Source organism: Orbicella faveolata, unplaced genomic scaffold (genome assembly GCF_042242905.1).
Source record: "Orbicella faveolata isolate gen_17 unplaced genomic scaffold, um_ofav_v1 contig_12, whole genome shotgun sequence".
Classification (NCBI taxonomy): Eukaryota; Metazoa; Cnidaria; class Anthozoa; order Scleractinia; family Merulinidae; genus Orbicella; species Orbicella faveolata.
Genome location: NW_028301539.1, coordinates 3,030,390 through 3,056,427, shown reverse-complemented (window position 1 = coordinate 3,056,427; position 26,038 = coordinate 3,030,390). Strand labels below are relative to the sequence as shown.

The 26,038-nt window shown below is 38.0% G+C and overlaps 3 protein-coding genes, 1 non-coding gene and 1 pseudogene across 5 annotated transcripts; 3 read left to right on the top strand and 2 right to left on the bottom strand.

The window, feature by feature from the left end:
* Positions 1-1,376: 1,376 nt before the first annotated feature.
* Positions 1,377-2,364, bottom strand: LOC149116114 (QRFP-like peptide receptor; annotated as a pseudogene).
* A 2,193-nt stretch (positions 2,365-4,557) lies between these two features.
* Positions 4,558-5,618, bottom strand: LOC149116113 (QRFP-like peptide receptor). The gene has a single exon (XM_089278967.1). The coding sequence runs from the start codon at positions 5,616-5,618 to the stop codon at positions 4,641-4,643; it is 978 nt and encodes a 325-aa protein (XP_089135093.1). The 3' UTR covers positions 4,558-4,640.
* Positions 5,619-7,981: 2,363 nt separating this feature from the next.
* Positions 7,982-9,070, top strand: LOC110065294 (neuromedin-U receptor 2-like). The gene has a single exon (XM_020772420.2). It carries the CDS (start codon positions 7,989-7,991, stop codon positions 8,892-8,894), a length of 906 nt encoding a protein of 301 aa, XP_020628079.2. The 5' UTR covers positions 7,982-7,988; the 3' UTR covers positions 8,895-9,070.
* Positions 9,071-13,677: 4,607 nt separating this feature from the next.
* LOC110065376 (uncharacterized) lies at positions 13,678-25,323 on the top strand. 2 transcript variants are annotated; one of them, XM_089282059.1, is made up of 6 exons: positions 13,678-13,864; positions 20,787-20,929; positions 21,622-21,695; positions 22,316-22,459; positions 23,527-23,721; positions 23,886-25,323. In XM_089282059.1, exons 1-6 carry the CDS (start codon positions 13,803-13,805, stop codon positions 24,105-24,107), a joined length of 840 nt encoding a protein of 279 aa, XP_089138185.1. In that variant the 5' UTR covers positions 13,678-13,802; the 3' UTR covers positions 24,108-25,323. The 2 variants fall into 2 exon arrangements, with proteins under 2 accessions (XP_089138185.1, XP_020628165.1); XM_020772506.2 differs by lacking the exon at positions 13,678-13,864 and adding an exon at positions 18,346-18,466.
* A 568-nt stretch (positions 25,324-25,891) lies between these two features.
* LOC149116112 (U8 small nucleolar RNA) lies at positions 25,892-26,028 on the top strand. Its single transcript, XR_016205797.1, has one exon. It is a non-coding gene; the product is annotated as a U8 small nucleolar RNA (small nucleolar RNA).
* Positions 26,029-26,038: the final 10 nt, after the last annotated feature.

The window sequence follows — 26,038 nt, the reverse complement described above, 5'->3', positions numbered from 1 at the left end:
AGTGTCTTGCCCAAGAACACAACACAATGTCCCTGGCCAGGAATCGAACCCAGACTACTCGTTCCAGAGTGCAATACACTACCCATGAGGCAGCGCGTCTCCTATTCTTTAATAGTTAAACAAATTTCCAAAGGACAAGAAATATTATTTGAATCTAAAATTGAAGAAACCTAATCTTCCAACAACGTTGTTCTCAACGGTGCTCAGCAATAAATTATGGCAAAGTACCTTACCTCTTACACAGTAATAAATTATGACGAAGTACCTTACCTCTTACACTAATAAATTATGATAAAGTACCCTCACTCCTCCACAGTGATAAATTATGACAAAGTACCTTACCTCTTACACAGTAATAAATTATGACAAAGTACCTTACCTCTTACACAGTAAAAAATTATGACAAAGTACCTTACCTCTTACACAGTAATAAATTATGATAAAGTACCCTCACTCCTCCACAGTGATAAATTATGACAAAGTACCTTACCTCTTACACAGTAATAAATTATGACAAAGTACCTTACCTCTTACACAGTAAAAAATTATGACAAAGTACCTTACCTCTTACACTAATAAATTATGATAAAGTACCCTCACTCCTCCACAGTGATAAATTATGACAAAGTCCTTAACTCCTACACAGTAATAAATTATGACAAAGTCCTCAACTCCCACACAAGATGCGCCTATTAAGTAAACTGTTCAGGGAGAGCAAACTAATTTATTGTCAGGAATTTTCGAAGACATCGATACCATAATACATACACCCCCAGGGAAGAGTTTGTTTAACGGGATCAAAATTGCGTTCATACGTACTGACAACGTAACTTCCACAGTGAAGCCACCTAAACTAATAGCTTCAGTGCACTAGTAAACCGTAGTGATTTTTGACAAAACTAGATCGTCATTTTAGATTTCCTTTGATATAGAGAGGTCTCAGCTTGTCACTTTAGCAATCCCTGCTCGAGTCGTCTCATTCTTCAATCGTAAGTCCAACCTGTAGACCAACTATGTTGGGCTAATGAATTATGCAAAAAATACAGAAGGAATCGTGAAAGATAGATACACATTTAAAGTTCTCTTTATCAAACAGAAGCTATTAAATAATTTTGCAGCCTAAATGAAACTTTACACGTCATGTTATCTACGCACGACCGTGCAGATATAGAGATTTCGTTCATGATGGCTCAATAGGAATTAGGTAGGACTAGCGCGCGCGCTATGTTTTAATTTTGATTCTAGCTCCTTCTGCTGGGTTGTCGAATATTGAAGAAAATTCTCGTTTCAATCGTATACTTGGCCATATTTGCAATCAAATACTTTATTGTGCTTCCCTTTTTTCGTATTTCAGTTATTATCTCCAATAAGGTAGATTTTGCTTCCACAATGAGTTTAGCGACATCCCAGGAGTCCTTTCAGGCTTTCACGATATTTTCCACTGAATGCAAAACAGATACAAGGATTTACGGCACAATTTGCGTAAGTCATGAAAAGGGTTATCAACCAGTAGCCCGCGATCTCGCAAGACAACGAGTTATTCCATACGAAAGCATTCAATAAGGCCATAATATTCGAAGGCCCCCAGCATACGACAAACCCTGTCACAATAGCTACCGCCATCCTCAGCACATTTCTTTTCGTTTTCTCGCGTTGTTTCACAGCGTTGACCGATTGCTCACCTGGAGTTTTCTGCGATTTGAGCTTAAACAGGATTAGAGAGTAAAGAATGACTATTGAGGCGAAGGAGACCGCCATTAAAACAAAAGGCATAGCATGAAGATAATTATCTGCGAAAAAGGTTCGTTTCCACACCCATTCACAGTTCTTAAATTTTCCTGTGTATTCAACAGATTTGTAGCCGAAGAAGGTTGGGGAGGACAAAGCACTTGAAGCTACTCAAGTGGCGAGAATAAAGAAGGAACACAACTTTGAACCGATGAGCGGACGACGAAGGGGAAAAACCACAGCTCCAAATCGATCTACAGCGATCAGGACCAGGTTCTCAATAGACGCGAGGCAAGAGACATATTGTATGAGCAACATCACCTTACAAAATGCCTGGCCTTGTTCACCACTGAAAAACCAGAACCCTTCGTACATCTCTATAAGACTCGACGGAAAAGCTAAGATTGGCAACAGAAGATCAGACATGGCCATGTTTAGGATAAAGTAGTTGGTTGTTGTTCGCATTGTTTTCGTCTTGTAGATAATTATTGCGATCAAGGTATTTCCGACCAGCGAAATAGCAAGGAACAGGCAGCAAGCAAAGGTTTGTCCGATTTTTGATGCTGGGAGATAACTCGGACTGGGGCAGTCTTGGGGTTGAGTACCATTCGCCGTTGTGTTCAAGTTCTCCATCATTCTGAGGGCATGCCGTTTTCACATGCTTTGCTGACATATAAATACTGCCTTATTTATGTTTCTCAGTAACAAGAATGATTTTAAATTTGATTCCGTTATAGTTTGAGACTAATCAGCAATTTTTGCATGGGATTATAACTCAAGCAGTGTAGTCACCTTCAGCTGTCCAATCACGCCGCTTTGCTACATAATCGTCATGTGAAGTTACCACAGGAGAAAACTTAATTGATTAAATTGGCAGCGTAGCGTACTTGACACATCTGCCAGTTTAAGTTGACCTTGTTTGTAAAAATAGTTTTTAAAAAGGTATGGACAGCAGAAAAGTGACAACGACTTTAAGATTATAAAAGGATAATTTTAAATTTTGGAACCACGTTTTGGCAGAAACGTCTGCCTTCTTCACTGCAAATATTACAGACTAGAAGATGAAAATTCTAATTGCAAATTTGCACTGAAAAACGCTCAAGTTTCTGGCGAAACATGATGATTTATATCTACATATATATCTACATATATATATATATAATAATAATAATAATAATAATAATAATAATAATCGATATTTAAACAGGGTGACCCCTTCAGTCGCAGGACTGGTATCAACGGGAGCCCTGTATAACGGAAAATAAAAAGAGCATGTATAAATAATATATATCTATAAAAAAGTAACTACTATAAAAGATACGCAGAAATGTTTAAAAAATTAAAAAGCTTAAAAAGTATATCTGAAAGTAGAAAAGAAAACATCTCATTGTTCACTGTAACTAGAAATGAATGGTTTTTGTTATTAGAACGAAAAAGAAATCGCCCGTCTAAAATTACACACCCGCTGCTGCAGTTATTCCCGACGACCCACAGATGGTCTGATCACAATAGTTTCGTCTCCTGCTATTCTTTGCTCTCCTTCAAGGCAATTCATGAACCCTTCTGGTAAATTGACCTGAACTGATCAAATCAACATTTTGAGAGCTTGTGGAGTCTTTTTGCCCCTTCTTGGTGCGTTGGAGTTCTTCCTATTCCTCGGCCGCTTCAACGTTAATATTTCAGAAATTTAGTTAGAAATAAATGCTCTGGGTCATTGCTTCAAGTTACCAGTTGCAGTTTGTGAGATGATCTCAAATGAAACGGCTTGCATTATGTTAGAAGGAAATAATCGTCCCTGTAAATAAACACACCTGCTGCTGCTGCTGTTGTTCCTAGTGACCCACAGATGGCCTGATAACAATAATCTACTGAAACATTTTCAACAGGCCCTCAAATGGGTAAAATAATTTCAGGCTAAAATAGACAATACATCTTACGACAGCTAGTAATGGTTTCGTCTCCTGTTATTTTTGGCTCTCCTTGAAAGCATTTCACGAGCCCTTCTGGTCAATTGACTTGAACTGATAAAATTAACATTTTAAGGTGGCTCAAAACAGTTTCCAACACTTAGATTTTGATGGGTCGTTTAACCACTCTTTATCATTTGATGCTACAATCATGGTATCTAAAAACTGCCCAATCATTGGTGAACACGTTGTCATCATTGTCGTGACGCAGTAAGTTACCATAGCAACAGTATGACCTCCTGAAAACACCCTTAATTACAGCTTTAGGGGCTTATAATTCAAAACCGGCACGGTGAAATTTTTTATATTACCAACTTTTGACAAGCACGATAAGACGCAACTTTTGGCAAATTTAAAAAAATTCTGTAGGTAGTGTTCAGCGCCACCTTAAATTTAAGGTGGCTCTGAACCAAGGCTTCCGAGGACCTTTAATCGTGCCATCCCCTTTTGAAAGGGTTCATTCAATATTGAATCCCGAGATTTTTGTAACTCGATCGGAGACTGAACTTTTATCTTAGTAAGTGGGATATTGATAAAAAAAAAAAAGTGTGCCCATCGTTCCGGACGGGAAGTAGAGAGAGTTGGTGCGTAACAGTGTCTTGAGAAAATATCTTGACTGATGATTAATGAAAACGAGTCAATTACAACTACAGGTAAAATTTAGTGGACTTCTTTTCAATTCTCCTTTCTCTGTTCTGACGAATCTTGAAAAGAATTCCCGGGAACATCATATACCGGCCATATAGGGTAGAAGTAGTTTATGTGCTTTCCTTTTTTTCGTCTTTTGCTAAATATTGTGATGACGGAACTAGTCTCGGTAAGCAACACAAGTTCTTTTTCGTAAAGTTTCTGAAATATCTTTCTTACATGTTCTTTATGAGTCAGTCAGTGGGTTACATGATAGAAAGGTTTGGTCTGTCGCTGTAGATATTGCCTCCACAATGTTTATTGACATCCGAGGAGAGCTCTCAGGCCTTGACGATATTTTCCACAGAATGCAAAACAGATACAAGGATTTACGGCACAGTTTGCGTGGGCCATGAAAATGGCTAATATATACCAGTAGGCCGTGATGTCACAAGATAAACCCTTAGTGTTATCCCATACGAAGACATTCAGTAAGACAAAAATGGTCGCTGGTCCCCAGCATAAGACAAACCCGGTCAAAATAGCTACCGCCATCCTCAGTACATTTCTTTGCCTTTTCTCGCGTTGTTTCACAGCGTTGACCGATTGTTCACCTGGAGTTTTCTGCGATTTGAGCTTGAACAGGATTGTAGAGTAAAGAAAGATTATTATGGCAAAGGATATCGCTACCAAAACAAAAGGCAAACTATGAAAGTAATTATCTGCAAAAAAGTTTTGTTTCCAAACCGATTGACAGCTCTGAAATTTTCCTGTGTATTTAACAGACTTGTAGCCGAAGAAAGTTGGAGAGCACAGGGAAATTGCAGCTACCCAAGAAGTGAGGACGCAGAAGAAACACAGCTTTGAACCGATGAGCGGACGACGAAGGGGTAAAACCACAGCTCCAAATCGATCCACTGCGATCAGAACCAGGTTCTCAATAGACACAAGGCTAGAGACATATTGTATGAACAACATCACCTTACAAAAAGCCTGGCCTTGTTCACCACTGAAAAACCAGAACCCATCGTACATCTCTATGACAAACGAGGGAAAAACTAAGGTTGGTAACAGAAGATCGGACATGGCCATGTTTAGGATAAAGTAGTTGGTTGTTGTTCGCATTGTTTTCGTCTTGTAAATAATTATTGCGATCAAGGTATTTCCGACCAGCGAAACAACAAGAAACAGGCAGCAAGCAAAGGCTTGTCCGATTTTTCCTGCTGCTGTTTGATGACTCGGACTGTAGCAGTTTGGTGGCTGAGTTCCATTCACGGTTGTGGTCAAGTTCTCCATGCCATCGTTCTTCCAACATTCTGTTCTCATCTGTTTCGATGACTTGTAGATGCCGCTTTATTTACGTTTCTCAGTAATAAGGATGATTTTGAATCTGATCCGGTTATAGCTTTGTGGCTAATCAGCAATTATATTACTGCTTGGATTTTAACTTTCAGTCGTCCAATCAAGCCGTTTTGCTACATGATAATCATGCTAAGCTACCACAGGGTAAAACTTAACTGATTTCGTAGCGAAGCTAGTCAAACTCCCTTGTCACACCTGCTAGCTAGTTTCATTTGACTCTGGTTATAAAAATGAAAAATAATTTCTTGTTCACCGATGTAGCAAGAAACAAGTCAATATAATGTTCTCGGCCTTTGCTTTAGGTCAACAGTTGCAGTTTGTAAGATAATTTCAAATGAAACGGTGTGTATTATTAGAACGAGAACAATCGCCCGTGGACTTACAGATGGCCTGATTGCAATAATCTATTGTCACTTTTTGAACAGGTTCTAAAACGAGTAAATGAAATCAAGCTAAAGTTGATAGTGTACCTTACGACAGCCAGTTATAGTTTCGTCTCCTGCCATTTTCGGCTCCCCATCAGGCAATTCATGAGCCCTCTTGGTCAGTCACCTGAACTGATCAAATATATACATTTTACATTTTATAGAATGTGGAATGTTTTAACCTCATCCGGTTGCGTTAGAGTTCTTTCTTTTCCTCGGCTGCTTTGAGGTAACATTCCAGAAATTCAGAATTTTCAATCTGGTGAAAAGAAATGTTAGCTGTCGAAAACTGACAAGGAACTTTGACTAGCTTCCGCTGCTAAATCAATCTAAATTTTGGCCTCTGGTAGCCTTTTATCAAGTGGCGTGCTAAAAGTGGCTACCCAGCTTGAGTTACAATCCCATGCACTAATTGCTGATAATTGACAGAGCTATACTGAACTAATTCAGCTTCTAAATCATCCTTAATACGTGCTTTGGAACATAAATAAGGCAGAATCTATAAGTCATCAAAGCAGAAGAAAGACAACCTGTAAAATGGCATGCTGACAGAATGATGGAAAACTTGATCAAACACAACGGTGAATGGAACTCAGCCACAAAACTGAGCTCCATGTATTAAATACTTTTTAAAATTTTGCAACAGATGTATGGGCTCATTTTAGGGCTTCTTCCACTCGGGCATTTTGCAGTTTTTATAAGCTAATTTTTCGTTACAAAAGATTTTGTTAAGAATTAGAAAAGTATAATTTCTGCAATGTTTTCCTTGAAGCAGCCGAGGAAAAGAAAGAATTCTTACGTAACAGAATGAGGGTAAAAGAATCCAGAACCTCTAAAATGTAAAATGTTAATTTGATCAGTTCAGATAATTGACTGGATGGGCTCATGAATTGCCCTCGAACTTCAAAAATCTCAGCACTGAATAATGAAAGACCCTGTTTAAAAGGGCGTTGCACGATCAATGGTCCCAAGAAGGTTTGAGCTCCATGTAGTTTTTAAAATTTTGCAACAGATGTTTTTAAGGCTTCTTTCACTCAGGCATTTTGCAGCTTTTATAAGCTAATTTTAAGCTAATAAGCTTAAGCTAATAATTTCTGCAGTGTTTTCCTTGAAACAGCCGCGGAAAAGAAAGAACTCTAACGTAACAGAATGAGGGTAAAAGACTCCAGAACCTCTAAAATGTAAAATGTTAATTTGATCAGCTCAGATAATTGACCAGATGGGCTCATGAATTGCCTTCAAGGAGCGCCAAAAATAGCAGGAGACAAAAAAACTTACTAGCTGTTGTAAGATATACTAACTATCAGTTTTAGCGTGAAATTATTTTACTCATTTTAGAGCCAGTTTAAAATTTTCTGTTAGATTATTGACATCTGGCCATCTGGGGGTCATTAGGAACAACAGCAGCGGCAGTTGTGTTTATTTACACGAGTGATTATTTTCTTCAGTCTAATAATACACACTGCTTCATTGGAAGTCGTCGCCCAAACTGCAACTGATGACTTGAAGTAATGACCCACAGCATTTATATCTCAGTAGTCACATTGACGAACGAGATTGTTTTATTTTCATTGTAAAAAACAAAACCGAATAAAAGTGGCAGGTGTGGCAAGAAAGTTTGATGAGCTCCCCTGCTAAGTGAATTAAGTTTTAGCCTGTGGTAACTTAAACTGATGATCATGTAGGAAAGCGGCGTGATTGGACAGCTAAAAGTGACTACACTGCTTGAATTACAATCCCATGCAATAATTACTGATTAGTCACAAAGCTATACCCCTGTATACCGGAATCAGATTTAAAATCATTCTAATTACTGAGAAACGTAAATAAGGCGGCATCTACAAGTCAGCAAAACAGATAAAAACGGCATGCTGACAGAATGATTGAGAACTTGAACATAACGGTGAATGGAATTCAGCCACAAAACTGCTACAGTGATCTAAGAGCAGCAAAAATCGGGAAAACCTTTGTCTGCTGCCTGTTCCTTCTAGTTTCCCTTGCCGGAAATACCTTAATCGCAATAATTATCTACAAGACGAAAACAATGCGAACAACAACCAACTACTTTATCCTAAACTTGGCCATGTCTGATCTTCTGTTGCCAATCTTAGTTTTTCCGTTGAATCTCACAGAGATGCACGGTGGGTTCTGGTTTTTCAGTAGTGAACAAGGCCAGGCTTTCTGTAAGATGATGTTGTTCATATATTGTTTCTCTTCCATCGTGTCTATTGAAAACCTGGTCCTGATTGCAGTGGATCTATTTAGAGCTGTGGTTTTTCCTCTTCGTGCTCCGCTCATCGGTTCAAAGCTGTCTCTCTTCTTCATCCTCAGTACTTGGGTAGCCGCAATGGCATTGTCGTCCCCATCTTTCTACGGCGTCAAGTCTGTTGAATACACAGGAAAATTTCAGAGCTGTGAAAGATTATGGAGAAAAACCCTTATTGCACATAATTATCTTCATGCTATACCTTTTAGTTTCCTGGCGATCGCATTCACCTTAATAGTTTTTCTTTACTCTATAATCCTGTTCAAGCTCAAGTCGCAGAAAACTCCAGGCGAACAAACGGTCAACGCTGTGAAACAACGCGAGAAAAGGGAAAGAAATGTGCTGAGGATGGCGGTAGCTATTTTGACAGGGTTTGTCTTATGCTGGGCGCCTTCGAATATTAATGCCTTTCTGACTGTTTTTATATCGGATAACACCAAAATGTTGTCCTGTGAGATTGTGACCTACTGGGCTATAGCCATTTTCATGGCTTACGCAAACTGTGCCGTAAATCCTTGAATCTGTTTTGCATTCAGTCGAAAATATCGCCAAGGTCTGAAAGCTCTCCTTGGATGCCACTGAACATTTTGAAGGCAAAATCTACCTTGTTCGAAATAATTATCGAGCGACGAAAATGCGAAGAATGATCCTGTACTTCATTGTAAATATGCCACAAACGATGTTCGCAAAAAAAATTTTAGGAATAGTCAGCGCCGAAGAAGGAGAATAAAAGACAGGTTGAAAAGAACTCAACCAAATTTTTAATTACATGTACTTGTTTAGGAGGAAATTGAATTTTCTTCATCAATCTTCAGTGAAGACATTTTTACGAGACTTTGTTACACAAATTCGACTTCCTTTCCGTCGGTAACTATTGGCATACTCCTCATGTCTATAACCCGCGAACGCAGACATACGCGTATTTCCGGCTGTCGCTTGCCGTCTCCGCCGAAAATAACGTCTACGAACCCGAGCCAGGAAACGATTTCTGTGACGTAATGACTTTTGTTTCTCTTTGGCCAATCAGATTCCATGATATAATGAAACTCGAGTGTTCCTGGCAGCGAATAACTCGGCAAGAGTTCTGGGGCTACTTGAGCTAAACTGTGATTGGCTTAAAATTTCTACGTCACAGAAACCGTTTCATGCTGGCTCGGGTTCGCCGACGTTATTTTCGAGGGAAACAAACGACAGCCGGAAATACGTCTGCGTTCGCAGGCTGCATGTCTAAGGAGAATCTTTTTTAGCAATATTTGCTTTATTAGCATAAGTTATGAGCATGCTTTCCTAAATATGGATACATTAATGTAAATTTAAAAAATAACGAAAAAAGTTGCCGGATCGTCAATTCCAACGTAGAGTATTGCAACCAGGCCATCTGGGCGTCATTGAGAACAACAGCTGTGGGTCTGTAAATTTACCCAGGTTAATTCTATTTCGTTCCGATAGTACAAACCGCTTCCTTTGAAATCACCTTACAAACTGGTGACTTAAAGCAATGACCGAGAGCATTCATTTCTAGTTACAATGATGAATAGGATATTTTGTTTTATGATATAAAAACCATTGTACCAGGTGAGCATTCGCGCGAAAACATTATTTCAACACTCGAAGAGAAATTTCGTATCTCTCCACTGCCATTTAATATACTCTATACTACAATCGCATTTGTCGAATAATATATACCTATCTCAGGATTTTTAGCTTGTTTAGAAGTTAGATCATTCGGAAAAGTGCTTATGTAAATGTTTGTTTGTTCAATACAGATAATCAATTGCCTAGATAGCCAAAGTAAGTCCCAGATCCTTACACCATTTTCTGGCCGCCATATTGGTGCACCACAGAGGTGCACTAACATGGCGTTTCCATACTGGGCTCTGTAAATTTCTGCGAAACATTTCGACAAATATCTGCAGTCTGGGAAAACGTACAAACCTAAAACTTGGAGAAGTGTCTTCTTTATCTATTTCCTATAGGATCACAATTTCTTGACGTTATCCACTGAATGGTTTTCGATTTATATTTTAATTGCGTAACAGTGAAAACGATCTATTTATTTCAGAAATAAAAAGAGCTGGTGTGCCGGCTAAAGAAGTTTGATTAACTCTGCCGCTAAGTTTTAGGCCGTGGTACATTTATTGCATGATGATCATGTAGCAAAGCGGCGTGATTGGACAACTGAAAGTGACTACACTGCTTGAGTTACAATCCCATGCAATAATTGATTCCTGATTAGTCACAAAGCTATAACAGAATCAGATTCAAAATCACTCTTATAACTGTGAAACGTAAATAAGGCAGCATCTACAAGTCATCAAAGCAGATAAAAACGGCATGCCGGCAGAATGATGGAGAACTTGAACACAAAGGTAAATGGACTGATGTCCAATTTATTACTCAATTTTGGATCGACCAAAACTGCCTTAAATAGCAAATATATCAAATTTCATATCGTTTCCTAAAGAGTGTTGCTGTAAGTGTGATTGTACATTGAATAAAATAGCCAAACAACCCTTTACGTAATTAACGCTATATCGACCTGTTCATGGATCCGAAAAAGTTTTCTCTGTCGTTTCGGTGTTCGTCCAAAGTAGAGCTCTCTGATTTCACGGTCATGATTTGAGCTAGCGCAATTTACTGCAAGCCTGTCAGAATTGAATGCTCTATACTCCTCGTTTGCCGCAGAGAAACGCCATAGCTGCTGAGTGTTTCAAAGAATCGACATTTACTGTGATAGGCAAGTGAGTACTCAACCACCACCACCACCCCCCCGCCCCCCTTACCTCTCCCCTCCCTTCCCCTCTGTCCTCCAGCACTAACAGCCGTACTATAAATTCACACCAGTTCTCGGGAATCTCAAACGTCTGTCACTTAATTCGCTGACTATGATCTGTAATTTGAAGCAATAGACTTATGGCTCTCCAAGTAACTAGATTCTCTAGATAGCTATAATTTTATTCTCAGAAGAAATTAAAATTTGCAATAAATGTCAACTTTTTTAACATGTATTACTTTCGTGGTTCTATATAGAATTTGTGAATGAACAATGTATCGCCAGTGGAAGACATTATAAACTTCGTTGTGAAAGTTGTTGACAGAACAAAAAGGTGGACCAACGATTCAATGTTTTCAATACTAAAAATATATATTTGTGCCACTTTTTAATAGGCATTTTAATTATTTATGGCAACCACAAGATGTGGCTACAACAAAAAAACTGATAAAATAAAATTCTTTAGAGCTATTAAAAGTAATCACGAAGATTTACAAGCAAAGACGTTCTTGCGACGGTTCGTATATGTACACTCTTTCTGGGTCGCTAGCCATCAGTGATCCTCAATGCCCGCAGCAATGCAATAAACTGTCTCGACCGTTATACAAAGGAGGAAACCCTTTGAATGAGATAAATGAGTTGTCGACTTGAGGGAAAGAATCATCAAATAAATATTTTACTTTCATGGTGTTGGCATAAAAGGACCCTTTTGCGTGAAGGAATCGCTTTATTTCCCTAACGGGCAAGAAGTAAATTTTAAAGATCTGATTACGATTTCTAAAATCTCAGTGTGCATTTTATTAAAAGCTTTCCAAATCTTGACAATCCCTATTTAATGATTTTCTGTTATCTCTTTAGAAGCTTTTTTTCTTTAATAAGGCATTAGTTGGTGGGTTTCTTTCGATTTCAAATGGTTTTATTAACATTTCATAATTACTGCATAATAGGCATTCAGACGCCTTCAAGAACCAGAACGATATATCAAGACCTTTTCGTTCGATTCATCTTGAAAATGAAGCAGTACATTCAGTAAAGATTTTACTGAGAGAAAAGTCGTGTAAAGAAAGATTTTTAATTAGTTAGCTCTAACGGTAAGTATAACAACCGTGGAATGAACTTGAAGTTCATGAAACAGCACCCGTTTCTTTTGAGCAAAATAATGCAACTCATCAGCCTTCCTATGTGCAGCTATTCTGAGCCATTTGACAACTGAGAGTCGTATCTGTGTAAAACCGTTCCCTACTTTCCCTCGATTCCTTTCGTCTTGCATGGTGACCAATCAGCTTCTCTGCTAGTTATATAGCGGCAGGGATAGAACGAGAATATTGTAAAGTAAATAGCTGTCAGTATTTCGAAGCAGCCGCCCTCAGTGAGAAATGTTTTTGTGACCATTCAATTCCCTCGAGTATTGATGATTCAATTTCATTTTGGCGGGGGGTAACTTATTGTATTGTCCTACCTAGCTTTGTAATTTTGCACGCGTAAGTTTGTTTTTATTTCATTTTTATCAAGTTATCTCGGTATTTTTATGACGTCGGACCTGATACATAACATTGATATTGCTATGTTAATATGTTGCGCAGCGCTGGGTAGCAATGGCTAGCCTGCGGCACTCTTAAATTAAGCTTGTGATAATTCTCGACTGGAAAATTGGAAACATTTTCTCTTCAGACTTGTTCCGATGTCAGCTTTTTACTTCCTGGCCTAGATTGTTTTAGCAATCTCGACTTTAATTTGTTTATTCTATGCAAGAAGAATTAGATTGTGGTGTTATTCTATAAGTAAAGACGAATGTTTAGAATGGGGTCTGCTGCCACCGCTTCGGTCTTCTCCGATCGTTTAGCTCTGCGAATCGTTTATTTGATTAACAACTCTGTACAAATTGTCAAGAGAGGCATAAAATAAAATTTTCTAGGTAAGCTAAGGATGACAATGAAGTTTTAAAGTGGCGTTCTTGGAAGTTTCGACAGCCAATGAGTTGTGCTTTGGGCAAAATACGCCACTAAAAGAATTTCATTTTTAATCGCAGGAAAAAGTAAGAAGGAACAGATTTTCTGGTTGAATATAGGCATCAAAATATTCATTTGAAAACAGACTTGGCTATTTGAAACCCAGCTTGCCTTCTTGATTTTTATCAACTTCTCGTCTGCCCAGCGGTGTGCTCATTGTTTGGTTGTTATAAAGCTCCTGACAACAGACATTGAATTTGGATTAAAATTCATATTCACTGCAAGATGCCAGTATGCGTGACTCACGAAAAAAAAATCCCTTATTAGTAACATCTCACATAAATCATTTTAGCCTTATAAATTGAGCTTAACTGCCCATAAATACTTATCATGGTAAGATCTATCATCGAGGAGCCGCATTTTCCGGCTCCGCAAGCTACTGTTTATTTCAACATCAAGCTAGTCTTGATATGTAAATTGTCAAGACTTTGCGGACCCCTTATAAATATGGATTATTTACAGAGAAGTCAAGAATAAATGAAATTGATTTGAGAGTTGCCCAGCAGATAACCGTGAAGATGTCGCATGAGGACAGCCATCCTGATTTTTAACTCGAAGGAAACAACTTTTTCAACGTCAGCCCGGCTGAGGAACTAACGGATAGCTGAATATATTATTATTATATTATTGGATCGGAAAAGAAAAATGGATTATAGCCCTCGGAGTGCGTTGAGTGCAAGACACCGACAGTTATTTCCTTGCATTGGGTATGAAAACTGATCTTCTTGTTTAGGTGCTATTTTTAGATTGTAATTGTGCTCATTCAAAATTTGCTTTTGTGGAATTGAAATGACAACTCTTAGCTTCCGCTGAACGCCTACAAAGTTTTGACAACGAATTTATATTATGAAGGTCAACATTGAAGGCAAACGAAAATGAACAACCACTGATTTATATGGCTTGACCAGTCCAAATTCTCGTTTTAGCAAAGTATACTTCGTTTCGTTCCAAGCCAGCATCTAAAGCTGTTTAAACTGACTTTGTCAACTTCCTCTTCCTTTGCCTCTGATATTTGTCTAAGTATGTTATTTTTTCCCAGTCACTGAGTTGCATAAATAAACTAAAAGCTAGACAATACCAAATTGGAACTTCAGACATGACGGCAATTTGTTTCCTCTTGTGATAGCGGACAGCGACGCGTTATAGAATTTGTAATTAATTAATCAATTGAAAATTATTATCACTGCAACATATAGCTTTCTAAATTCTATCCCCTTCAGGGAAGTTTGATTTGCTGATTTATAAATTATTGTTATGACTTTGATACGTTAAAAAGACATGGCTTTCCGAATATTATTGATACCGGAAAATGTTTACACTGTTTTATGGCTCTGGAATCGAAGAAAATGCGAAAGATTTTAAACTCGAGGTTTTTGTTGTATAGTTACAGGCGTCTTGCTGACTCGTCGTTAATTTATGTCGGTTTGTTAAAATCGTATCTGAGGAATCTGCATCAAAGGAATCGAGTCTTTTTGCGCTGTATGAACAGATTTTTCTTGCGACCAGATTTCGTGTTTGACGACTGCAGTGCTGGGTATTGTTTAATGTAAACAAATGTTCCTCTCAGCGCGACGCTGAGTTCCTGGTAATGAAGCTCTGCAGAGATACGTGAAGTGATTCTGATTGGTCGTCACTTACGCTCGAAAATTACATCTGATCACCAACCAATCAGAGACGACTACGTGGACGTCTTTACTGCTGCGTTGTCCTGGGGACGAACTGAGCGTGCGAACCGAGAAACTCAGGATTATTTTCTTCAATTCAATCGAATCTTTGAACTCATCGGAACTTGAGGTGCAAGAAAGAAGGTAGAAAGAGAAATTTTTACATAGAAGCCAAGTACAATAAAGAGAAATGAAAAAAGAACTGCTATAGTAGAGAACTAGACGCCGGAAACAAAAATTGTGCCTCTGACCTTGAAAAGACGGCCGTGAATCAAGGCTGCTGTTTCAAATTCTGGAACGTTACAACGTTAAATAGCAATAGGTTTTCCAGAGAAATATCCAAAGAACCGGATTCAACCCAGCTGCCTATAGATTGGCGAAATGGCTTACATGAAGATTACCAATTTACAAAAAAATGTGACTGTTTGTTTTTTTTTCTCGAGCTCCTTGAATGCATTATAGCTCCCTCAACTTCTTGCAAATTTGGAATGTTTTCACAACGAAGTTTCAAAAGTCCTTATGTTTGTATAAACCAAGCACCAATGATCGAGTCTCATGGGCCACCACTGATCTAAAGAGTGGGGTGCTTTCCATTTGGCGAAAAATCTGCTCTGAATTTTGTCTATATTAATTCCAGTGGGATCCCACCCTTGATATAAGATGGCAATACAAAGCATATTGTGGTTCAATCGTATGTCAACTGTGATTGGAAGCAGCAGTAGTGGAATGCTGCGATGATACAAAAGCCCCCGCTTTGTGTTGCTGAACAATTCGACCGAACGCCGCGTTTTCCTTGACCAAGCAGTTGGTCACTCTCGTCTCCCGTGAGAGAGCGTTTCTCTTTCAAGCTTTCTTTACCACAATGTCAATCTCTTCTCCTCGTCGGACGCCATTTTTGTCTTGGAGAGACAAATTCTTAAGGTCAGACATCAGTTTCATTATTTCATACTCAGAAAAGAAATTAAGAAAAACACGTTTCATATACGGAAAATGTTTAAGACAATGTATGTAAGGAAAAAACGTCCGATATCTTAGATATAGGTAAATGGCAGACATTTCAGTTTTGAGGAACGAAAGTTATGTTAAAATGTACTATATATATATGTTCAAATTATAAGAATTAATCGGCAAATAATGCATTTATTATGTATGCCATATATAAATACTTGGTGTTAAGAAATAAGACAACATACTTATATCCGCTTTATAAGTTGTACTCTTGTAACATTAGAGAAACGTAACGCCTCTTTTGGGTGTTATTACGTCCTCGGGCTACATTTGCACTTTACGTTTGGCTTTTATCCCACGCAAGATGATCAGCCGTAGTCGTGATGTAAAAATTGGCTTAAGGTAGTTTATGAATAGTCTAAATTTTTCCGGTTCTAAATCATCTCAAATCTGTATTTAGTGATCTGCGTTTTAATCTTAATATTTTCCCTTCAATTTGACTGCAACTTTAGAGGTTTTCTAATTTGGCGCAAAAATTTTCTTAGGAAATTAAAAGAAAAAGAAATGCGGTCAAGGGTTGTGAATAACTGAACAAAGTTGTCAAGGTGATATGTGTTAGTTATGAAGCATTCCCCTGTCACGTGACTTTAACAAGGAAGTCCTTGTATTAATGGCAGATTAGACGGTCAATTTTCCACACCGCTAAAAACTATAAATTCTCTCTCTTAAATGGATGATGCAACGACATAAACATTTGTCGTTAGAAGTTGTTCTCCAAAATTTCCAGCATTAAATACATGCTTTTTGTATGTGTGTGTGTGTGTGTGTGTGTATGTGTGTGTGTGTGTGTGCATGCAAAGTCCTTCTCGAGGCAGACACTTCAAATTTATGAGTTTGTTAATGTTATCGCTGTTTTTCCGCATCACGAAAGACAAGTTAGACATCTGTTTATGGGAATTATGTTTCACTTCCAAAAATAACGAAAAATCCATCATGGATTTATTTTCAATTTAACTATTTTATGACTGGTCGGCCTTCAAGTGCTTTAAACTGATTACAAAATGCTCTTGAGTTCCTGTTTTTCGGCTTGGGAAGTTTTAAAATGTTGTAAAAATAACTGACCTCAGGGAACGCCACGATGACACTATAAACTTAACCAACGGAAAGGTTACGCAAAAAGAGACGAGTCTTTAGAATTTCCTCCAAAACCTTGCCGTGTACGAACCTGAGTGTAAATATAAAACCAAGAAAGTGAAGGCGAGTCAGCTGTCAGACCGCCATCTAGAATATTTACAAGATGGCTTCAGGAATTATCTGTCAATCAATCATTTTATTAAAATTGTACTTTAGAATATTCACAGAGTGTAAACTTAGAGACTGGGAAAAAATACTGGGCAATATTTAGTGATGCTAAAAGAGGGTTTCGAGCTGGAAAGTGCTTCACTGCATGCACTGCTAAAATTTGTCTCTAAGCACAAATCATGCAGGAATATTTGCAAACATTGGTCAGATATAATATAATTTTGACTCATTGTAAGATCGCGTTATCAAATACTTCAATATTTAAAGACCCTTTAGAAATCATTTCGCTCTATTAAAGGTAAAATTCAGCACGGCCGTTAGGAAAAAAAACGTTTTATGGGTTTCAATGTTGAATATTTCTGAACGAACTTAAAGTTGAAACGACTGACACAAATTTAATACTGGCTCCCGCTGAATTTCTTTGTGTTCGTTTGATCGTGAAAAACAAACAAATTAGTTCTGCGACGCCAAAACGGCGTTTATACCTAAATTGCTCTTGCTGAAAAACATGTCTTGAAGCAGTATGAAAATTTCATCAAATTTAAGGTAATGTAAAATCCCAAATCCATATAATTGCAAATGTGGCATCAATGATTAAATGAATAATTTTAGTTTGTTTGCAGCGGAACAACTTTCCAAGGCGGCTTGTCTTAAAATCTATGTATCCCCAGCTGAAACACGTACGCGGTTGTTCTGATAAGAAACTAGATTGATTTCCACTCCGAAAACATCCGTTGTTTCCACTGACATAAAACCTTCTCAGTTATAAATGATCGTGTCTTAAACCCATCGACAGTACCTTTTCTCTTCAATTTGACAAATCTTAAGTTACTGTAGTAAAATTAAAAAATATCATTTATAAAACTAATAACAGAAACGTAATCTTAAATCAGATATGAATTTCGTATCTGTCTTTTTCTGACAAACTCTTTGGTCTGCTTTCTCTCCGGCATAGTTACAAAACAAAAACCTTGCTGTGATTTCTTTCTCGCCGAATCAGGAATAACGCAAAGTTTTATTTAGCACTTGAAACATTACCGGAATTTTTCGAGGACGAATTAAGCTAGAAAACATGCAAACACCAGATGACGCGGCAGACGTGTTTGTAGAAGACACTTTAGGAAAAACAAGAGAACACTCAATCGCTCACAATGTGACAATGAAAACAACAAATGCGTGCTAAATTTGGCACTGATGACGTCACGCGTCCATCAAAGCGTTTTGCATTTGATGGGCTTAAAATTGAGCTGTAAGAAAAAGACTAGCTCATATGAAAACTAACTACTCAGGTGGAAGGAGGCAGCACATAAGCACAGACGTCTTTCAAATTCACAAAGCCCGCATCGTTATTCATAAATTATAGGGAAAGATGGTTCTACGTTTTAGCCCGTTCAGGTAAGGTGTTTTGCATATTAAGGTACCTTGTTTTGGTTTCTTTCAAAGCTTGCTCTAGTTATTATTACGATTAAAATGCTTGAAGCGATTGAATGTTGTGCTGTTACTCTCCAAATGTGATTCAAATTGCGAATCATGGAATTTCTTGACGAGGCCGAGTAAACGTATCCGGAAACAAAATATTTCGTAAAAATTGTTTTCCCAGATAATTCAACACAAAGAGATCCATCGAGCTGCGACAGCACTCGCGGTGCAAAGAGTTTATAAAAATATAATTTGTTGTGAATATATTGCCATGTTTTAAAAAGGCCGGCCTTGATTACCACAAAAGTTCACAAGGCAGAAAACCGGAGGTCCTATTCATAATGATATTTCACTTTATCTCGGAGAGAATATGCTTCCGTCCTCTGTCTGCATTCTGGAAACCGCGTGTTTGTAGTCTTCTTCAATTAAAATTCAGCGATGTTTTTAGTTCAACTAGTTTTATTCCATGAGAAATGTTGCCACATTTCGTTCCCTTAAAAATGTTTCTCACTCAGTTGCCGGCCGGTTTTCGTACGCAAATATTTAATATCATTATTAAAAAAAATTTGCATCGAAAATGACGATGCCGTTTCAGTTTTTAATGAAAAAAACAGACACGACAACTTGACCTGTGAATGAATTCCTAGACCGTTTAAAAATAGAATACATTTTCAAGAGTCTTTTGTAGAGAATAACCCACGCATCAAACAGTAACTGGAATCAAATATTAAAGAAAAACCTCACTAGTCAGGGTAAAATACGTGTTCTCTTACAGGAAAACATCAATAATTCAGCGTTAAATTATATTTGACATTTCGAATTATTAATCAAACTGACCCTTAAACACGATTGAACGAAAAGTCATCGATTAAAACTCGGTGTTGTTTCATTTGACGACGTGACGCACGTTGTGACGTCAATCGTAGATATTGTTGATTCTCATGTGCCTACGTGCAACAAGAGATCGTATTAACCGTCTCCTTTTTTTGTTGCTAGAACTAACATAATTCGACGATGTAAAGCTGATTTGAGTTACTCGTGTAATACTTTGTCATCGAGAAAAACTGACCCCACTTGACGATGATGAAATGAGCAGTTACGAGTTCGATCATATTTTCGCGCAATACTGTTTGTATAGGTGCTAAGCTCCATAATTTGAATTCGTTTGTTGTTCAATACGTTTTTTCTCTCGTTATTCATTGCGCCTGACGTCACAATGTTTACCAACTATTAGCTGCTCTCAGCGCGTTTGATTCTGCCGGTATCGTGACAAAAGACACAAAGCTCTTTTGTGTCATGAAGCAATAGCGATCTGAATCGAATTATAAATTTGAGTCTTTTTCCGTTCCATTCTGTAATGGTTTCCTTAGCCTTCTTATTATAATACGCATCTGCCACGATGACGCCAGCTCAATTTAACAGCGTAATAGAACTATCACGATTCACTGGATTTTCACTTTGTTTCCTTTGCAGAAAAGACAGCAGCACTAGGAATTAGCAATTATCGCGGGAAATGTAATTAGCGATCAGCATCGCGTTATAACATAAATGAAAAACGCTAGCATGCTGTTCATTCTGTTTACTCGCCGTTTTCTTGCTAAATTATTGCTTAAATCTATCGGGGACTAAGTATACTTTTAAGTGCTGCTTCCTTTTTGATAACAACGTGTGTAAAAAAAGCACTTTATCGTTTTCTCAATTCCACCTTGTTTTAGTTTATCTCTGGCGAACCCATCATGGTTTTATGATTTCACTGCTTAAAAGAACTGACTCGAGTTTCACTGAGTTTTTCCCTTTCTTTACTGCATTGATCAAAATAAATGCATTGTGCATTGAATAAAATGCCATATAAAATGCTATAAAGGTTTGCAGCTGCAGTCGTCAATGGCATCGAAGACGATTTTAGCAAACAAGACGTAAATAACGGCGACGCCGCCGAACAATTTTGACATACAGCTTTTTTTTCCAGCGTGAAAGAGGAAAAAGAAGACTATGAATACACATTCAGGCTTAATCCACTCTTCCCCCACGCTGAAACACTGCACTGCACATTTCGATCAAACAGCTGTTAACTAACCCTTTTTCCAAGAATATCTTTCGACTGTTTCGCAATAGCCTTAATTTACGCTTGCATTGGTCAAACTTTCTTAAAATAGTTACATCTGTTCAACTGAGGTGAACGTGGGATCGTTCTATCTTCTCAGCTGATTTTCTTGCCTCTTAAATGTCAGACACGCTTTTTCAAATATTACCTTCCTGAGCTAATAAATATATTTTCAATTTTCTTTAATCACAGGTTCCCTAGCTGGTCATTTGCCGACTGGGCCCAGTTTGAACTGGACACTTTGGAAGATATTTTCAAGAGATCAGACTGGCAGGAGAGAGCCCTTAAACCTGCTCTGTCCTCAATTCTCGCCCCAGCTCTCTGCGCCGTTTACGGTAAGCACTAAAACGTTTGAAAATGGGATTGGGGATACTAAGCTCCATTCTCTCTCAGTACACTGGGTTGGCGCTTTGATTACGTTTGCTCAGTGAATTCGAGACTTTTAGAGAACAAGGCATGCAATTCATAAGATGCATTCAAACCTTCCGTGCTGTTCCAAAAAAATAAACTATAGATTGTTTAGTGAAATGCAGAGTGTTCTTATCTTTTCTTTGCAACTAAAAACTATCAACCAGGGGTCGGCCAGGTTGTTCGATTCGAAAGTCGGGTAACGCTAACCCAGTATTAAACATTAACGGAAGTATCGATTTTTCTTCTATAAAAATGTTTTCACTTTTTATGTTTTGTGTAGTTTGAGATTATACAAGTTCAATACTGAAGTATAAACAATATAAAGTAAAAACCTCACCGAAAAAATACAAGACTAAAATTAATTCTCGCTAATCCTGGGTTAGCTTAAGCGGATCTGAACAGCTCGGCGCTATGGTGTATATGAAGTCACCCGTTCTCTGCTGGTATTACTGTGTTAACGTTCTTTAATTATTGTAATAATTGCTACTTATGATGCGTAATTTAAATTGCAAATTATCTCTACACTCTCTGATCGTATTTGCGTGTGTTTTGAATAAACTGGCTTGGTTTAAAGAGAGTTTTTAAGCATAAATATCAATTTTTTTTATCTGCTCAGCGTCATATGAAGACAAGTCCATCTCAAATCTCGAAGATGATCATGTCATTTGGGACCGTCATTACACTCTTAAGGTGCGTATGAACACAATAAATACCTTTGAGACTGAATCGAATTCCCAACGTAACGAGGAACTATGGTTACCACGGGTTTACAGTGGAAGAAACATATAGACAATGTGGTTTAATTTCTGGTTTTCATAGTTCTAGAAAATCGTATCTCCTTCTAACACTTGAGTGAAGAGCTCTAATGATACTATTATCAAATCGTAAACTTTACTAGTGCTCCTTCGTGAATTTTCCAAAAACGTCACACCAATAGCATGTAAACATGCACCAGCAATGAATTAGAAGTACGTCACGTTTCCCGCAACGTGGGCGAAGAAAGTTAACTCAGCCTTTTATGTTGTAGCAGTTTACGATTTTAAGAGTCAACTGTCTGCGGCCATTGTGCGTGCACTTGCTTACTAAGGAACAGTCTACAGTGGAAAATATATAGTTTTGCTTTTTCTTTTAACATACAAATCACATTTATAAATGCGCCCAGAGGAAGGGAACTTGTTTATTGGAAAGATGTTATCGGAAGTCACGGTAGGGCAATTTTATATGGTCTGAGAGTATATAAAAGGAAATTTACTGTAAAGAGCATCTTGTTTTTGTGCTGATGGCTGATACAATTTGTTTCTTTCCTGCAGGATTTGTCCAGCATTGAGGTGAAGATACAGCGAGCCGACAGCCCCACATCCTCGCGAAACAGCTTTTTCCTCCCGATTGGCGATGACCGTGAGAGACCTCGGTCACCGGAACTGCTGTACCCGCCTATTGCTAACATAGCCGAGGTAATGAACATTAAGGCTTTTAAGGAGCAAATCACCTTTTACAACTTTGTTTCTATACAGCACAGAAGGGATCCAATAATACATATAGAGACGACAGAGGCACATGTTTATGCACGTTTGAAGGAATTCTTAATTGCACGACATTTGCGACCGCGCTTGAGAGGACTGCTCGTGAAGGAAACATTTTTGCGCCCGCGCAGTTTCCTTGCAGTCTCTATATATTTACGTAACAGGAAGATTTCTGCTGTTCAGTCACAGTTTATTTGCGAAGTGTTTCTTCGTTTTGAGTTGCCATGGACCCATTTCGAACTTTCTCAGATTTCCATCAGTTCTGAATTAAACGAGCAAAAGTCCCACGATAAAGAAAAGCCAGGACTTATCTCCTTCTGCTTATCATCTTAAAGATTATAACACCACGTTCCCTGTCATTGCTTTATAACTCAGTATTCACCATAAAATAATTCATGATCACTTCACACATGCACTTCAACGTGACAATAATCTTTTAATATTTAATGAATGTGATCTGAGGCGACATTTCTCGAACACCACTACCATCTCTCAAAAAATTAAATTTATTCATAACGTACATGGTCTTCTCGTGACTACAAATTGAACAGCTTTCAGTCAACTTTTTATAGCAACGTCGATAATTTATATAGAGGCTAAATATGAATTTTATTTCGAATGGTATAAAAACAATATCTTGCTAAAGAGCGCTGCGAGTGAGTAAAATATTGTTTTAACACGAGAAAATAAATTTTTACAGGGCCGTGTAATCTTCTTTTTATTTCATGGACACGAAACTATCGCTCGTCATTTTCGCTGACTGTTTGCATAAACAACCGTAAAAAAGCGGGAAATGACCTCATCAATTTCCTCACCAATGAGGAAATGGAAAAGACGTCACTCGTGATCCTAAATATGACCAAATATAGTTTCCTAAGAATTTGGCGAGTGGTGAATTTTCCAGTAAAACACTTGTGTCTGTATAAAATGAAATTGCGAAAGATTTATTGCAGCAATTTAACCTAAAACACAGCTTTTATCTTTCTTCTTTTTGGCAGATTAAAGAAAAGCTTCCCCCGCCATGCGATTCCGGAAGATCTTCGCCAATCTTCGTCTCAGGATACGAAGCCGAAAGACAAAGAAATGACATCAAGCAATTCGGACGCGAAGTGGCTTCCAAACTCGCCGAGAGAAGAGCTGAATACGCTAAGAGGAGGATGAATCAACTTCAGGAAGAAAATGAAATAATTGAGGTAAGAATTTTTTGTACGTAATTGGGAACATTTTAAGTTAATTCTCGAGTTGGTATAATTGGCACAGGTTTTGCATATTAAGTCATTGTAGTCAGAACAAGCCATGTTTTCTGAGTTTCCTGGGTGATTTGTTTTAATCAGAAACTTTTTTTCCGATATTTTAGCGCAACATAGAGGAGGCAGTCAAAAGTAAAATGAAACAGCTTCAAATGGCGGACCACTTAGAGAAGGACGGAACATTCCTGAAGGACAGGAGAGCCAAACTATGGAGACGGTGCGCAAATATGGCGGAAATCCTGGCCAAAGAAGAAACAGAGGCGATATTATGGCAGAAAAGATACAAAGAAGCCATTGCAGTTGTGTCTGGAAGCTTTGCTTTTTTCTAATCTCGTATGTTGATAGGCATGTACGTGCTGTTAGAAGGCGGTGTGATGGTTCGTTCAGACGGAGACGAGGAGACGAAACTATGACGAGTCTCGTCATGAGAACGGGTCCTGTCAAAAGAAAGAAGACCCAGGACCGCAGCAGCTCCCAATCCCAGAAATGAAATTGCGGAGTCAAAGATGGTTATTTTTCTCCCGTCCTGAATGATACCTGACAATTTTGTATAAAAAATAAGACCGAGTAAAAGATCTACGAAAAAATAAAGGCATCACAAGAGAGGCCGGTCTCGAGTAAAATGTCAGTTCTGAGAATGAAAATGAAAGATATAAACAAGAACGAGGATACATACTGTCTCAATGTGATGCGATTTTCTTCCTTGTGAAAACGGGTCTACAAAATTACATTTAATTCGAAGGAGATCACCGAGGCAATTAACGTGGTTGAGACCGAAGAGGACTGGAAAGTATTACGAACGGGAGACTTGAACAAAACATAAAACATTTAGGCGTCGAAACAGTTCATGATGCACCAGTAATTGAACTGAATATTTATTGTAAACTTTTTATATAAATTGAACTGTTTTGGGAAAACGTTTGACTTCAGTATAGCTTCTTTCTTGTTCGAAATCTTTCTGCCGATCGACCGCAGTATACTACCATGGATTTTTTATTTGCTGTGCATGACGATCAGCAGACCAAAGGCTACTGAAAAAATGATGTGACATTTATTGAACAAGGATTTACCAGCAATATAAAGTTAAAATCAATTATAAGATACTTTACAATTAATTTAACACACTCTTTCTAAAACAAACAAATCGATATTTCATTACTTTTTCAAACGCATGACGGATGCTTCGAGAAAATTCCAAAGCGAAAGATCGAGATTTTTATTGCCATTTGCATGATGTAATAGGTCTTTAAAATATTTTCTCGCATTCACGTGTGCTCTATACGTAAATCACGCAAAAAAAAAAAATTGTGTGAGCGCGTAACGTAAAGTAAGCGCGCGGAAACATATAGTAAGAATACTGGTTAGGATACAAATCGTGGAGTAAAACCAATTTTAAAAAAATGAATATTTTGAAATCTTTGGTCCTCTTCTTTTAATCTCGTAGTCTTTTTGGTACTCGCGGTTTTTTCAGGGTTTTTTTTTTATAAACGATCTCCGAAAGTAGATATGCTGATTGCTAATTATAACCATATGCTTGATATGCTTGAGATGCTTGTCTTACTTGACATGCTTGACTTACTTGAGGTACTTGACTTACTTGAGATTCTTGCCTTACTTGAGACGCATGTCGTACTTGAGTTTCTTGACGTACTTGAGATTCTTGTCTTACTTGACATGCTTGACTTACTTAGACCCAACCTAAGTTTTCGGGCATGTGCATTTTGGCAGAACTGTTTTAGAAAAAGCGAGAAGCACTTAATTTCAAATATATTTTGTTCTTTTTATTTCGCAATTCGTCGCAACGAGTAATCTTACTCTGGAAGTCATTTCCGCACTTCACATAGCAGGAATTTTGAAAAAAATCAATTGCATAGAAAGAGACGCAACTGCGCATGCGTACTGCCGCAATTGAAGAAAGATGACCGTTATGTTAGTTATTTCAACCGTTTCAATAACCCTATACAAACTTTACGAATATAGCCATGATATAGCTCATCATTACCGACATCTTGTTAGAAATTGCAAGAATAACATGAATTTCCACTGAACGCATCCCACAAGGGCCAACCAGCGGTTGGGGAATAATATGATTAGTGGGACTAGTTGTTTGATATCATCAGTTAGGGTGATCCTTACCTGTAGCCCCTCGGGGCACAGTGAGGAACGTGATGAGAGAGAGGAAATGATTCCACGTGAGTTAGCCCTCTCGGACCTGGTGGCCACAACACCCACCGGGAACTCCCCTCTGACACCCTGCTGA